This window comes from Muntiacus reevesi, chromosome 3, assembly GCF_963930625.1.
Source record: "Muntiacus reevesi chromosome 3, mMunRee1.1, whole genome shotgun sequence".
NCBI lineage: Eukaryota > Metazoa > Chordata > Mammalia > Artiodactyla > Cervidae > Muntiacus > Muntiacus reevesi.
Genome location: NC_089251.1, coordinates 36166154 through 36181400, shown reverse-complemented (window position 1 = coordinate 36181400; position 15247 = coordinate 36166154). Strand labels below are relative to the sequence as shown.

The 15247-nt window shown below is 52.2% G+C and overlaps 1 protein-coding gene across 2 annotated transcripts in view; it reads left to right on the top strand.

Annotated features, from left to right (window-relative positions):
- Window positions 1-15247, top strand: part of GALNT14 (polypeptide N-acetylgalactosaminyltransferase 14) — a 218040-nt gene that overhangs the window by 158660 nt on the left and 44133 nt on the right. For both annotated transcript variants that reach the window (XM_065927237.1, XM_065927236.1), the window contains exons 3-4: window positions 6575-6673; window positions 14950-15017. In XM_065927237.1, coding sequence (XP_065783309.1) covers window positions 6575-6673; window positions 14950-15017 — 167 coding nt within the window. The remainder of the gene's footprint in view (window positions 1-6574; window positions 6674-14949; window positions 15018-15247) is intronic.

Genomic DNA, 15247 nt, shown 5'->3' with positions numbered 1-15247 from the left:
GATGGTAAAGGACAGGGAAGCCTGGTGTGCTTCAATCCATGGGGTCGCAAAGAGTCAGACACAACTGAGTGACTGAACAACTACAAAAGAGCTGAACTATGAATATTGGAACACTCCCCAAAGGTGTTCAAGGTGTCATCTGGGGCTGCAGGTATCTCAAAACATACCTTGGGGCACGTTTCAGGTGGGGAGCCCTCTTCCAAGTTCACTGACATGGTTGTTGGCAGAATTCGGTCCATCACAGGCTATGGACCAGAAACCCACTCTCAGTTCCTTGCCATGTGAGGCTCCCCATCATGGCAGTGTGCTTCAGCAAAGCATACTAGATCCAAAAGAGGGAAGTCACTGTCTTTTGTGACCTAATCACAAAAGTGACATCCCATCACTTTAACTGTAGTCTGTCCCTTAGAAGCAAGACACCAGGTTCCGTCCACAAGGAGGTAGGGGCTCGGGGCCTTCAGCTGCCCAGCCCAGAGCCCAGCCGAGTTCCTAAGCAAGTTCACTTCCCGCCCTGGCCCGTTTACCTCCTTCCCAGGACACTAGAATTTAATTATGCGCTCAGCAATTCAAAACATGGCAGAGTCAGGGAATAGCAGATCTCACTGTTATCTTAAGTGTCTTTAATGAGAGGCAGGATTTCTATAACACTAAGTGAGGGTGGCTGTGGAGGAGGCAAGGAGTCAGAGCAGTATATGTTTATGTGAATGAACAAATTAATCTGCATGTGAAATTCCAGTGAAATTGACATGAAATAAAAATTTCATGCCTTACAGTGTATCAGTGTTGCCCATGAAATGAGATTAAAAGGAATTTCTGGTTTTACCAGCTGTCGTACTTTTTAGACTGCTTGTGTTTTTCTCTTCCGAAGAGTCAAGTTTGAACCTAGAGGCCAGTCACAGATTGGGCATTTCATAGTTTTAGGTCATCTTCCTTTTCCTCCTAGCTGAGAGTGGACTTTCTTGCATAGAACTGAGCTGGGGATGGAGTAGGTGTTCTTGGTCCCGGTGCAGAGGAAGCTGACATTCTGGAAGAGTCATTGGGCCAAAAGCTCTTCCCCTTTTGTCCTTGCTTTGTCATGTGCATCAGTTTTGGGGAAGTGTTGGAGGCAAGGGAATGGGGAGGAGATGTGGTCCCCGTGGGGCCTCTTCTGGGCTCATGTGGAGGACACGGGGGACAGAGATGAAAGTGGGGAGCAAGGGAAGGCTGTGCCCCAACCAGCTGAGTGGGAATCTAGATCATCACTCCCTTGGGGACCGTGTTCTGCTGGAAACTAGCCGCACCCCCTTTTCCATCTTATGCCTGCTTCCCTTGGCCTTTGTGACCTTAGAGTTCAGGCAAGTGGCCCATGTGGAGATGAGAACCCAGTTGTTTGGTATGCCTGATCTGGCCTGTGGAGTGAGTGCTGGACCTTCGGAAACTGGAGGGACAAACCATAGCTTTCTGTTTAAAAACAGGTTCACATGCCTCCCAGGGCATCGTTGAAGTCACCCCACACCTGCCTTTTCAGGCTCCATCTGGGTGTTAGGGAGCCTCTGTTAGGATGTTCCTGTGGCATCTCAGTTGTCAGTGTCCCGGTCTTCCTGTGGCTATCCGGAAACGGCAGGCAACCTGGCCCTCCCTGCAGGGTCCTAGAGCTTGGGAGAAAGTGCGCCTTGGGGTGGTGATGAGCCTAGCGGTCTACACGGTGTGCAGGGCACAGAATACACTGCAGGGACAGCTGGCGGCCAGTGGCACGGAGAGGTGGTGGCGTGCTGACATGGACGTGTGGCAGGCCTGGGCTCACTAGCTGCAGCGAGTCACCTAATCTCTCTGTGTCTCAGCCTCCTCCTGAGTGAATCCATACAGTGCCTCTCCATCCTCCACGCCTACCCTTGCAGGGCTGTTGTGAACATTAAATATGCAGGTGCTCAGGACAGCGCCTGAGCAGGGATCACTAAATGGTCATTTAAAAACCTTCCCTGAGGCGGATCATTTCATCACAGCAGTCACTACCCAGCTCTCAAGTGATGAGAGCTTGGCCCAGTGTGTCCCACCCCAGGCCTGTTTGATTTCCACTGTGTCACACTGCGTCTTTGCGTGACCTTTCCCCTTTCTCTAACTGCTCTCAGCCTCCCCTCTGGGACACTAGAGCCTCCCTTCAAGATTTTGCCTTCTGGACACAGAGGATTGTCAGTTCTGGACATATTAGTAACAGTAATTATGCTGTTCTCTCTGCTTCAGAGTTACTGAGTCTGCCTCTTCATCAATCCCTCCTGCTTTTACACTCGAGAATAAAATCCTGAATGTTTATAATTGATGACCACTTCTTTTCTTCCATAAGGGTGGCATCCTGCAGGGGAAGACTGTGTGTCCAAGAAGTAGAGGACCATGGTCGTAGCCCCGGCAGGCACACTGTGGGCAGGCCCGGCAGGAGCCCTTCTGCCTGATGATAAAATGGGGATGACGATCATTAGAACACTCTGTTTACGGGCCACTGTCAGTTTAATGAGCTTATGCAATAAAATAAAAGGCATGTGCACACATTACATTTCTGGGATAACTGACAGCCATCCTCGCTTGGTGTGTTTCTAACATCCCCGCTTTGGCACCTGTTCAGGTGCAGAGATGCGGCGGGGTAGGCAGCAGAGCAGTGATTGGCTGGTGGAGAGGTGGAAAGAGATGGAAGAAGAAGCTCTGACCCCGTGCCAGGGGTTAGCATCTCAGAGCACCTCTCTGGAAGCATCCTTGGTGGATAACTGATGGTGAACACTCAAGAAATGGATGGTTAGGATGCACTGGGAGACCCACCTGAACTTGCAGAAATGAAGTCAGTTGACTCTTTAAAAAAAAAAAAGAAACAACCCATGGAAAATCAGCTCAGAGGAGCGTGCATTATTCAGGAGCTGCTGTGGCAGTCAGGATGGCAGCTCCGGGCTGGCATCTGTCTGCACACACAGTGGTGGTCCCGCCCTTCCTCCCGATTCCACCCCACCCCCAATATTTTCTGCTCACAGCTCTTCTCTCCAGTAAAACCCCTGAATCTTTAATAAATTATAAACATGCTTTCTCATCCATCTGCCGGCGCCAGATCTCAGTGTTGGCAGCCATCTCCATTCCCCTGGTGCCCCTAATAGATCTCACTGTTTGATTAATCTTTTAGATCCTCTCACAGAAAGCCCAGGCACCTTCTGACTCTCCTCACGGCAACCAGTTTTAAGGACTTTTCCAGGCACCTCGGCCTTGTTGCTGCCAGTGCCCGGGGCTCGTCCCTAAGTGGTTCTGCAGCTCCCCCTGGACCTTGAAGGGCAGGCAGGTGGCTTGGGAAGGGGGGCCCTGCCCAGCATCAGCTCCTCAGCCTCCTGTGCCTTTACCTGAATGAGGTCCCAGAGGGATGCTAGGGACAGATACCACGTTAGAAGTCACAGAACCTGGATGCAGCCCATCTCGGCCACTCACCAGACGTGGGATCTTGAGCGAGATCCCAAGCCTCAGTTGTCCTCTGTGGAGTAGAGGTTCTCAGAGGCCGTTGTGAGGGTCAGAGGAGACAAAGGATGAGTCCAGGCACTTGAGATGTGAGCAGGGGTGGGAGGAAGATACTACCCTGTGCCAGGAGCTGTGAGGCACCTCCCTCCTAGAGCTCACCTTTCCTGGGCCTGTGCACACAGGAGGCGCTCATGGGGCTTCTGCCTTGCCTCCAGGAAGAGCCTCTGTCCTTCATCCTTCGGGCGCAGGAGGCTGGAGGGGGCTGAGGCCCAGGAGTACAGCAGCACAGGTGCCCACGGAGGCCTGTTACACTACCAAGTTCAGCCCAGTTTAGGAGACTGGATTGGATTGTCTCCAAGCCCATTCCTTGGCTGAACTCTTGAGTTTGCAGTTCTAGTCCATAAACATTGAACGTAGCCTGGAGGGACGGTTCAGCCACTGTGTAGTCATAACAGTAATAGTTCTCACCACCATTTATTAAGCAGCTGTGAAATACCACATGTTTTGCCTGCATCCTCTGCAGTCTTCACCTCTTCTCACAGGTGATAATATTGAAGGTCAGAGAAGGGAAAGGACATGTCCAAAGACACACAGCCAGTTTTTCAGCAGATCCAGGATTTGCATCAGCGTCACAGCCCAGGTTTCTTTCTCTAACACGGATTCTACATTCTTTGCTCTCTTCTCCCCCTCTTGCCTCCCAGTGCCCCTCACCCACTGTGGGACAGGGCAGAGCCACTCAGCGAAGGTGCCTTTCCAGCCCATGCAAGACTTGGCTCCACCTGATGGGAGAAGGAGACTGCAGGCTTCAATGTGATGTTCAACATCATGATAGTTATTATTTGTCGAGCTAATTACCTAATATTGTCACAATCTAGGGGGGAAAATCTACAACTTAAAAATTATCTCCACTTTCCAGATGAGTCTTAGAAAAGTATTAATAAATGTGGACGTCCAGCCACACCGTGGAGCCTCAACTGCAGAATGGTTTTTGCAGCATTTCGTTCGAATCAACCACACTTATTGAATGGCAGCTACAATCAAAACTTCTGATTACTGATGCTTGGAGAAACTTGAGCAGGAGAGCCGTGGGCCCAAGCCCTGTTTTACAGATGAGCAGACAGCAGCCTGGAGAGGCGAGTGGTTGACCCACTATCTCACAGCTGCTCAGTGGTATCCAGACACCCAGGGCCAGTATTCTGTGAGATGCTTCCCTGGGCATCTGGCTTGCAGGTCCAAAAACTGTGCTGTGACGGGGATGCTGTACCCCATATCTCTCCATCCATCCCTATGTCACCCTGAGACCCAGCACCTCCTCCTCCATAAAGCCTTCTTTACTCCCCATTTGGGGGCCCACCTCCCTCTGCTCCCCCAGCACCTGTGGGGCCACACTCTGTCTCCCAGCTGGGTGCCTCCAGGGCAGGAAAAGGGGCCTGTCCAGCCTTGCTCAGGTCCTCTGTGTTCAGGGTTGGCTCTTACAGGAAAAAGTGTTCAAAATTATCATGGAGGCAAAAGGGGTGTCATGCCCATTGGCCTAGGATTGAGGTTCTTAAGTGTTTCAGTCCACAGGCTTTTTTGAGAATCTACTAAACGCTATGAGTCATCTTCCCAGGAAAAAAGCAAACACATATTCATATACAACTTTGCAGATGATTTCAGAGGGCTCACAGTCCCCTTGAAGTCCATCCTTGGGTCTCTGGACCCCAAAAGCCCCACACTTGGAAAGAAATTGAAAAACAGGCAGAGGACATGTTTGACTCGCCGAACATCTCTTATTTACATCCTCATTTACTACCCCTGGAACAGTGAGAAATGGGAGGAGGCATTACCCAGGGATTGCCCCTGGTGGCACCGGCCTCACTAGGTGGGTTTATTTCCATTATTATAGTAATTTTCAGGCTGCGGGCTACAATTTTCACTTGCAGTGGGGTATTAAATTGAAATTACCCTAGATGTAATTGTCATACAAAACGATCCTGGACCTAGAGAAATGAATGTCTTTTCAAGACACAGGTTTATTGCGTATGCCGAGTTTTAGGGCTCAGCCTCTTTAAACATGCCAGATTTTCGTGTATGTATTGGGGTGACAGGAGGTTGGGAATCAGCATGGTGTGGTGGCCTGGAGCTGCTGGCCCAGAACGTGGTGAGACCTTGGCAGGCCGAGATTGGCACCGACTGGGCTGCGGAGCCTGAGTTTGAGCGTGGGCTTGTGAAGCTGCCAGGATCCACTGTGCAGTGCCTCAGGGATGCGGGAAGTCCCACACTGATGTTCTGTTGTTGTTCACTTGCTCGGTCATATCTGACTGTTTGCGACCCCATGGGCTGCAGCGTGCCAGACTTCCCTGTCCTTCAGTATCTCCTGCAGTTTGCTCAAACTCATGTCCATTGAGTTGGCCATCCAATCATCTCATCCTCTGTCACCCCCTTTTCCTCCTGCCCTCAATCTTTCCCCGCATCAGGGTCTTTTCCACTGAGTCAGCTGTTTGCATCAGGTGGCCAAAGTATTGGAACTTCAGCTTCAGCAGCAGTCCTTCCAGTGAATATTCAGGATTGATTTCCTTTAGGATTGACTGGTTTGATCTCCTTGCTGTCCAAGGGAACTCTCAGGAGTCTTCTCCAGCACCGCAGTTGGAAGGCATCAATTCTTCGGCACTCAGCCTTCTTTAGGGTCTGTGTGTTAGTCGCTCAGTCATCTCTGTTTGCATTCCCATTAAGTATAGCCCGCCAGGTTCCTCAGTCCATGGAATTCTTCAGGCAAGAATACTTGAGTGGGTAGCCATTCCCTTCTCCAGAGGATCTTCCCAACTCAAGGATTGAACCTGGATTTCCTGCATTGCAGGTGGATTATTTACCATCTGAGCCACCAGGGAAGCCCTCAAATGAACTGTACATCCACTGAATTTGACTCTAAGTGCAAGTTCCCCGAGGTTGGTAAGAGATCCAGCTAGTCATTCTCAGAGCTTTGTTTCCACGCAGTAGGGCCAGGTGAGGCTCTGGGGTCTTACATGGTGCTGTGTAGCTGAGGTAGCCCCACCAGACACCAGTGATGCCCACGGCTCCGGCTCTTTGTGTCTGCTCTGTCTCTAAAGTCCTTCCTGTCCCTTCCCTCCTCTAGATGCACCCTGCTGGTGTACGGCGCTGACCTCCCTCCCACCAGTATCATCATCACCTTCCACAATGAGGCCCGCTCCACGCTGCTAAGGACCGTCCGCAGGTGAGAGCCTTTCTGTCCGTCAGCCTCCGGGCCGGCGCTCAGAGAGGTCGTGTCTGCCGACCCGGGACTGGCTCCAGTGTTTCTAAGCACCCACCAGGCGCTGCTCAGCACAGGCCACGTGCGTCCACGAGGGTAGTCACTCCTCACACTCCTATGAGGGTGGCTTTTATCCTGTTTTATAGGAGGAAAGACAGAGGCCGAGGCATTAGACTACTTACGGAAGGTCACTGAAAGTCACAGAGGACTTGACCCCAGGGCACTTGCCCTTAACCACTGCACAGGTTGCTTCTAGGATAGGAGTTCACATTTTCACCGCCAACGAGGGAGCTGGGGCCCCAAGAGGCTGAGGACATCCTCCACCCCCAGCATTCAGCTGGGGGTAGAACTTCGGTCTGCCAGGAGTGCCCAGCCCAGCACCTGCCCCTCCCCTGCCTCCCGCACCCTCACCAGGGGCCGTGGTGCGGGTCAGATCAGCCCGAAGGGAATGGCTGATGTCCGCTTTCTCGCCCATCACCTTGTACTCCAGCCCGGTCCCCCTCAGGCCTCTCTGTCCACCCTCGGCTCCTAGTCAGGGCCGGGCCCTTGCTCCGATTGGTGTTTTCTCACCGTGTGTGGCCTGTGTGGATTTTCAGTATGCAGCGCCCACTCTCAGCAGAACTCCCCTTAGAACACAGTCGGGGGCCGGGAAACTTGGCCAGGAAAGCCTCGCCCCCCGCTTCTCAGAAGACCCGGGTTGTGTCAGCTCCCCTTCCCCATGCCGCACCCCTTCCTCTCCTCTGGAGCCCCTCCCATGGCCGCCCTCCCTCAGCATCATCTGGCCCACCCCCCTCACTCAGGTCCTCAGCATCACTGGCCCCTTGGGTGGAGCCACCGTCACAGAGTCCCCTGGAGGACAGACGCGCCTGAGCTCACGCTCTCAGAGCGTGGCCACTGCTGTGCCCACTTCACAGCAGAGGAAACTGAGACTCGGAGATACTAAGTTAAGGCCCACTGTTGCTCAGCTGACAACAGTGAGGCAGGGTTTCGACACTTGCACTCTGCCCTCAGAGTTCTCAGCAGCCTGACAGGGCAAGGCTAGTCCCAGAGGTGGTGTTCAGCTTCTCTGGGGAAGGGGTTGGCACCAGGATGCCCCCAGTCACACTTCCAGCAGAACAAGGGGCTGGCCTTGGGGTAAACCGCCCCACGTCCCTGGGACACAGCCCCTTACAGCCCGTCCTGATCTGCTCACCCATCACATGGTCAGCTGATCCCACAGAGAAGGAGGTGAGCTTAAATGTGGGCCAAGAGTATGATCGAGCACAGTCAAACCTCCTGCCATTTCCATCACCCAGCCACACCTTCCACTCTCCTTCCCGTACGGGCATGGCTGTGGGCAGGCGGGACGGTCCAGGTGTTGTGAGGGTGTTGGTGATAGGCTGACTCTGATGGTGGGCAGTGTCTTCAGTGCCACCTGTCACTCATGATGCATGTCCACTATGCAGGGTCACGGTGTCCCTTAGAAACTCAAGAGGGCACAGCCCAAATGCACTGTCTTCAACCTGGTGCTTCCCACATCTCTGGGGGCAGCTGTCCATGCCCAGCTTTCCTTGGCCACAGACTGACTGGTTCCTCCTGCCAGCTGCTTGTCCCATCTGCCCTGGTTTCTGCATTCACCCCACAAGCCACTGCCTGATTTGAATTTGATTTCCCAACAAGGCTTCAGCTCTTGACAAGAAAATGTCCCAAGTCACGGTCAGGTGTCACCGTGAGTCCCGACGTAGATTAATAAACTGCCTTTGTGATGTGTGAGCTGGTGGGGGCACAGGGCTCAGCGGGGGTTCAACTGATGATTTACCTGGGTCTCTTCTGCGGAAGGGAGAGTAGAGTTTCTGAACCTTGCAGGCAAAGCAGGTCCATGGGGAGCAGAGGAAAGCGATACCACAGTGCCAGACCACAGCCTGCCGCGCCATGCAAGGTCACATCTGGGCATGTCTGCCGGATGTTTCCATGAGAACACCAGAGCATCCGAGAGAGGCTCCCTGCTTCCAGGCTGGCCATGCACCTCCATCCCGCTCAATACACACACACACACACACACACACACACTCACACTCACACTCTCACACTCCCTCAGGGACCTCTTCTGGGCTCCTTCTCTGCATGTCTCAACTCTTGCACTTAATGAATTTTCCCAGACGTAATCCTCAGTGAACTGTTGGTGAAGGCCTGTATCCTACTCATGTCTTACCTACCCTCCCTGTGGCATACGGATCAGTCCTACAGCTTAGAGCTGCTCTGATTAATTCGAGGAAAAGACTGAGAACTGTGCTGGCCTAGAGCAGCCATTCCTGGGTCTGTATGGCTCTGGAGCACTTTTAAAGGGGCACCACACCTGGAATCTGAAGACCTGCGTCCAGCCCCCACCCTACCATTTCCTAGCTTTGTGACCTCGGGCATGTTGTTAGCCACATTGGTATTGATGATGATAAAAACACCATTCATGTTTCAAGTTCTGTCACATTTCCCACAAGAAGACATTACCCTGGGACATGTGGGGGCTGTTATAATATGAGGACCCCGACCCCCCATGTTTCCTTACACTGTGCTTATGTTCTCAGGGGCACTTCAGGTACTGCCCCCAGACTCACCCCTTTCAGCTCTAAGACGTATTTATCTTTCTCTTCCTGCTGTTCCTCCAGCTCTTTGTAATAGTAATAATGATACTTTATGATAATAATATTAATATGTTAATATTAATATTAATGCTGAGTTTTATGGTCCACAGAACACATTGCATCTCTCACTTCATTTGGAGCCCCATCAGGGTATTTGAAGTCAGGGTGCACATAGTGAATGGAGGCCAAGGCCACAGAGCTGGGAAGTGCAAGAGCCAGGACTCGGGTTTCTGGCTTCCTGGGGGGGAATCTGGGGCAGTAGGGGTCGGCCCTAGTGTCTCTGTCCACCAGCCTGAAGGAGGGCCTCCCCGGAGGCCCTGGTGCCCTGCACTCTGGAGGGGGAGCGGGGGGCCCATCAACACCAAACTTTTCAGAAGGCCTCATGAAGTGCCAGACGCCACACCACACTCTGCTGGGTGCCTTGCTGGCCGAGCCCAGGACCTCTTTTCTGCCTCTCTGGAACTTCAGTGTGAGCCAGTCTCCCCCCTCAGACCCTGTGGTCCATGAAAACTGCAGAATGGGGGCCCAAGAGCCAGGTGTGAACAGATGGGCTTAACATCATCAGTGGGCAGAGTTTTAGGGGTGGAGGCAAGGAAGATTACTTCTGGGAACTTCCACGGCCAGGTGTCACTTGCCTTGGGAATCCTTACTTCCCTCATATTCCCTATTCTGTCACACAAATAAATCACCAGCCACTGGGAGGGAATTGAATGAAGAGCACTTCCTGTCTCACTTTTGTCATTGATGGAAGGATCTTTTCTAAGGTGTTTTTCATCTTCAAGTGAGTGAATTGCTCAGTCACGCGACCCTGTGGACTATAGCCCACCAGGTTCCTCTGTCCCTGGAATTCTCCAGGCAAGACTGTTATAGGTAGGCATTCCCTTCTCCAGGCAATCTTCCTAATTCCAGGGATTGAACCTGGGTCTCCCGCATTTCAGGCAATTCTTTACCGTCTGAGCCACCAGGGAAGCCCATTTTTCATCTTTAGTTCTCTAGAATTTGGATGGCTATGCTGCCAGGCTCTGGCAAGGGAAAGATGCTTGAGGAACTGGGGAAGACTGAGTTGCCCTCTGGTTTCTCCCACCCAGCACCTGGCCAGACCTTGGTCCCTCTGCTCATCCCTGCCCAAGTTTCTGCATTAGCCAGGGGAGGGGGCTGGGAAGGTGCACATGGGGGCACTCAGAGCCAGGCAGAGGCACAATGGGGCGGGTGATGGGGGGAGGCAGGGAGCCACAGTCTTGATGAGTTAGGGCACTTTTCTCACTTAAGGACAGAGAAAAGCCCTGAACAGTGGTTTCTCTTGACTGCTGCTGCCACGAGTCCTTGTGTATATATGAGACTTAGAGCCTCCTCTTTTCTTTTGGAGCATCCTTCCGCCCCCTGCCTCCCATGGGGGGGTCTGGAGCATGGCCAGTTTATATCTTGATTCTCCTTGCTGTGGCTTTTCATAATAATCTAGATTTAGAGGAGCAGTCTCTCACATTAATGTGGTGAAGAAATTGGATGCTGGGGCCAGATATTCCCACTCTGTCCTTACCAGCTGTGTGACATCTGGGCACCTCTTCACCTCTCTACCTCAGTTTCCTTTTATAACAGCTTCAGATGGTTGTGGTGAGGAGTGAAGGACTTCAGGTTGTTAAAGGCCTTGGAACAATCCTGGCACAGAGTGAGCCTGGACAGGCCACAGCACGTGCCATGAGGCACCTCCAGCCCAGGGAGACAGCAGCGTTCTAAGGCCATGGCTCCTAGACTTGAGTGGACATCAGAATCCCCTGGAGGGCTTGTCAAAATACAGTTTCCTGGGTCCCAACCCCAGATATTCCAACTGAATACATCTAGAGTAGGGCCCAAGAATTTGTGTTTCAGACAAGTCCCCAGGTGACACTGAGGCTGTGCTAGCCCCGGGATCACACGTTGAGAACCAGAAGTGAAGTGCAAAGTTTTGGCCGCTCAGCTGTTTCTGACTCTTTGCGACCCCACGAACTGTAGCCCGCCAGGCTCCTCTGTCCATGGGATTCTCCAGGCAAGAATATTTGCCTGGGTATTAGTATTAACCTGGGTTTAGTAATAGTAATAGTAACCACCTGGGGTGGGTTACTATTTCCTACTTCAGGGGATCTTCCTGACCCAGGGATTGGACTTGGATCTCCTGCACTGCAGGCAGATTCTTTACCACCTGAGCCACCGGGGAGCCAGTATCATCACAATTATCAAGCCCCAGATTCCAAGAGCGGCTGCTGAGCGCCAGGCAGGGTGCTAAGCTCGTTTCCTGCAGCTGAAGCGGTTGTGCTGGTGGTTCCATCCTTCCTGAAAGTCTCCAGCTAGTGAACGGCGGATACACAGACACAGCACTTGAACCCAAGATGGCCTGACTCCAGAATGACTAAACTCAACTGTCAAGCAGCCTCAGGTCTTCATTCAGCTGGCATTTATGGAGCGTCTGATAAACGCTGCCTGCATAGAGCCCCGTGCAGTTCAGAAAGCAATTTCAAGTACATTTCCTCATTTCATACACACAAAAGCCTGTGAAGTAGGTCAAGTATTAATATCGCCTGCCTTTACAAGGAAAATGTAATTACAGATGGAAATGAAGGCTGGGAGCTGCCCGGCGTCCCGCTCAGGATCGCATAGTCGTAGATGGTGGAGGCCGCCGGGCCTCCCACGCTGCTGCCGTAACCAGCCGCCTCTCGGGGGCTGGAGGAGGGGAGCTGTGGTTAGGGTGCAGTGGGCAGAAGGTGTAGACCCTGTGGGCAGCTGCCTTCTGGCAGAGAGTGAGCTGTGGATAGGAAACTCATTTCCTGGATAATTCCCAGACTCCAGCATGGCTAGGATGTGCCTGCGAGATGAACACCCACTCCCCTGTGAGACCGTGAAAGGAAGGCGCACAGAACAGCCACAGTGAGGTCCAAGCAAGGGAAAAACCGGGCCCTGGAGGGAAGGGAGGGCTGGCTTGGCTGCAGAGGGGCTGGTGAGGTGTCCTGGCAGAGGACTGGTGAGACCACAGGAGGGAGGGAGGTGCAAGCCCCCAGGGTCTGGGTGGCAGGGATGAGGGTAGGGTGTGCAGAAGAGAGGACCCAGGGGGACCCTCTGGGGACCCAAGCTAGGTCCCCAGGGCTGGACTTGACCTTTCTCCTTCTCCTGCCACCCCAGACTCCCAAAGCCACTGCCCATCTCAGTTCCTCCCAGCCCCGAGCCACTTCTTCGGCACCCCCCATCACTCCAATTGCTCTGTTTAGAGGAGCAAAAACCAGCCAGGTGTTACCAGGAAATAGTCTAATTAGCACTTACTGCTGACGATTTCGTTCTTTTTTTTTCTTCTTTTTTACACTCTGGACATTTTTTATTCGCTAATCATCTCTCAGTTCAACCAGCGCAGAGCTGCACGAGATTTACCTTTTGATGTTCACAGAAGAGAACTCTTGAATTTCAAAGAGCGGGCAGAGATTGGGGGGAGGGGGGCGCAGATCGCGTGAGAAGCTACAGCCGTAATCAGACCTCATTAGAGGGTATTCTTCCAGCAAGTTTTCCTTCTCTCTCTGCCTCCCTCTCCCCCCACCCTCTGATTGGAGGGCTGGTTGTTGAGTTTGGTGTGTTTGCTTTCGGATGATGGCGGCGAGGTTCCCCTCGCACCACCTCCTGCTCTCCTGTGTTCACCTCCCAACAGCAGTGGGCTCAGGGGCTGGGGTTGGGGTTCCTCTCTCCACCTCACTCTAGTTGCCATGGTGAGAATTAAGGCTTCATAAATAAAGGTAGCTCCAGGGGAAGTTCTCCTCCTGGGAAGTCTCTGCATCTTGCTTAGAAAGGGCGGCTCACCAGAAACAGGGCTGGGTAAGAGCCTCTGCCAGGCCCATCTGAACCCCTCCCCGGTACACATGGGGCTCTGGGTGTCCTGTGGCAGGTGGCGTGGCCCAGGAGTGTTTCCGAGGAACCACACGGTTTGGTGTGTTTAGAGAAGCAGGATGCAGCCATCTCAGTCAGGACTGAGACTCAGAATACACACGGAAACCTAGTCTTGCCTGGAGGCAACAGATTCCCAGCACAGGAAGGGAGATGAAGTCAGTTCAAAAATCACTGCTGATCCAGAAAACAGTAATAATTGTTACAGCTTTTTATCACTGTTATCAGCAGATGCTGTGCTGAATGCTTTAGAAACGTTTCCCTTTAATTCTCCCTACAGCCCTATGAATGATGGGTACTACTCTTATTATCCCCGTTTTATGGATGGGAATACTTTACTGCACAGAGCAGGAAAGTAACCTGGCCAAGTTCACACAGCTTGTAGTAAGTAGCTCCTAGACCACAGCTGCTGAGGGCCAGGTTCACGTCTTCCTTGATCCGCATCATGTACACAGTGCCTAGCACATAGTAGGTGTGCACTAAACATCCTTGGAGGGAACAGTCATGGGCTAAGGTGCAGCTGCACTCTGGCAATACAGAGAGTAACTTGACGAGGCCGCTGCCCCTGGGAGGTGACAATCTGGAGGGGCCAGGAAACCAGCACTCAGAGTCAGGCTGCCGTGAGAGATGCAGGAAGCTTCAGATACAAACGGCTGAGGGATCCCAAAGGAGGAAGCAATTCATTCTCACTAAGTGGATTGGAAAGCTCTTAGAGAGGAAGTGACATTTGAATGGGTCCTTGTGACAGACGAGGGGCATCTCACGCTGTGACAGCAGTAGGGGCATGGGCTTCAGTTGTAAGAAGCAGGATATCTCCAGTCAAAGGCACTGGGTGTGAGGAGGCTGCAAAGGGGGTTGGCTCCAGACTTGGAAAGGCCTTGAAGAGCGTGCTGAGGGTTTGGGGTGTAGATCGTGGGGAGCCTTTTTGTCAACTTCTCTATTTGCGTTAGTGAGGAAAGTTGCATGATTGAAGATCAGATCTGTGCTTCACACAGCTCACTCTGGAGGTCACAGGAGGATGGCCTGGCAGCAGGTCAGGCTACTGCAAAATAAACAGGCAGTGGTCTGTTCCCTGGTGGTCCAGTGGTTAAGAATCTGGCTGCCAGTGCAGGGGACACGGGTTTGAATCCCTGGTCTAGGAGAATCCCACATGCCACTGGGCAACCAAGCCCATGCGCTGCAATTATTGAACCTGCTGCACTCTAGAGCTCACGCTCCACAAGAGAAGCCACCATAATGTGAAGCTTGTGCACCACAGCGAAGAGTAGCCCCCGCTCGTCACAACTAAAGAATGCCTGCCTGCAGCAAAGGAGACCCAGCACAGCCAAAAATCAATAAATAAAAATTCTTAAAAATATGTGTTTAAAAAACCAGGCAAAAGAGGTTGAACCAGAATGGAGGCATAAGAGGTGAAGGTGATCTGAGTGATATTTTCAAGGAAAACCAGCACATTCTTGGTCACTGGTGTGATTCAGGATTTCGGGGAAAGGGAGGATTGTTGAGGGTGGCTCTGGAGCTCTGGGTGCTAGGTGGGTGCTGGTGGTATTCACCAAGACAATGCAGAGTTATATCCCAGTGGCTCAAAGGTGAGCATGTGACAGGACAAGTTTTTGGGTTGCTTGAAGTCTTTATTCTTCAGATAAAATGGCACCTACTTAAAGCTCAGGTTGATACGTAGATTTGACTCTAGAAGTCACAGTGATCTTTCCTCTTTCCATCTCACAGCATATTAAACCGAACCCCTATGAATCTCATCCAGGAAATCATATTAGTGGATGACTTCAGCAATGACCGTAAGTACCATTGTTGTCCTGTACTATGGACACAAGTGTCTGTTCCCAGCCTCTGTGTCGTGGGCAAAGGTGTACCTGCCAGTTCCCTGGGGATGGAGGAAAACCTGGGTTTGTAGTAGGTGTGGAGGACATTGAGTGTCCTTGTGGGTCAAGAAGTAAATGAACCTTATGTTTGGGAAAGAGTGTCTCAGGTCCTCTGCTATGAGTCTTTGAGGACCTAACCAGATCTG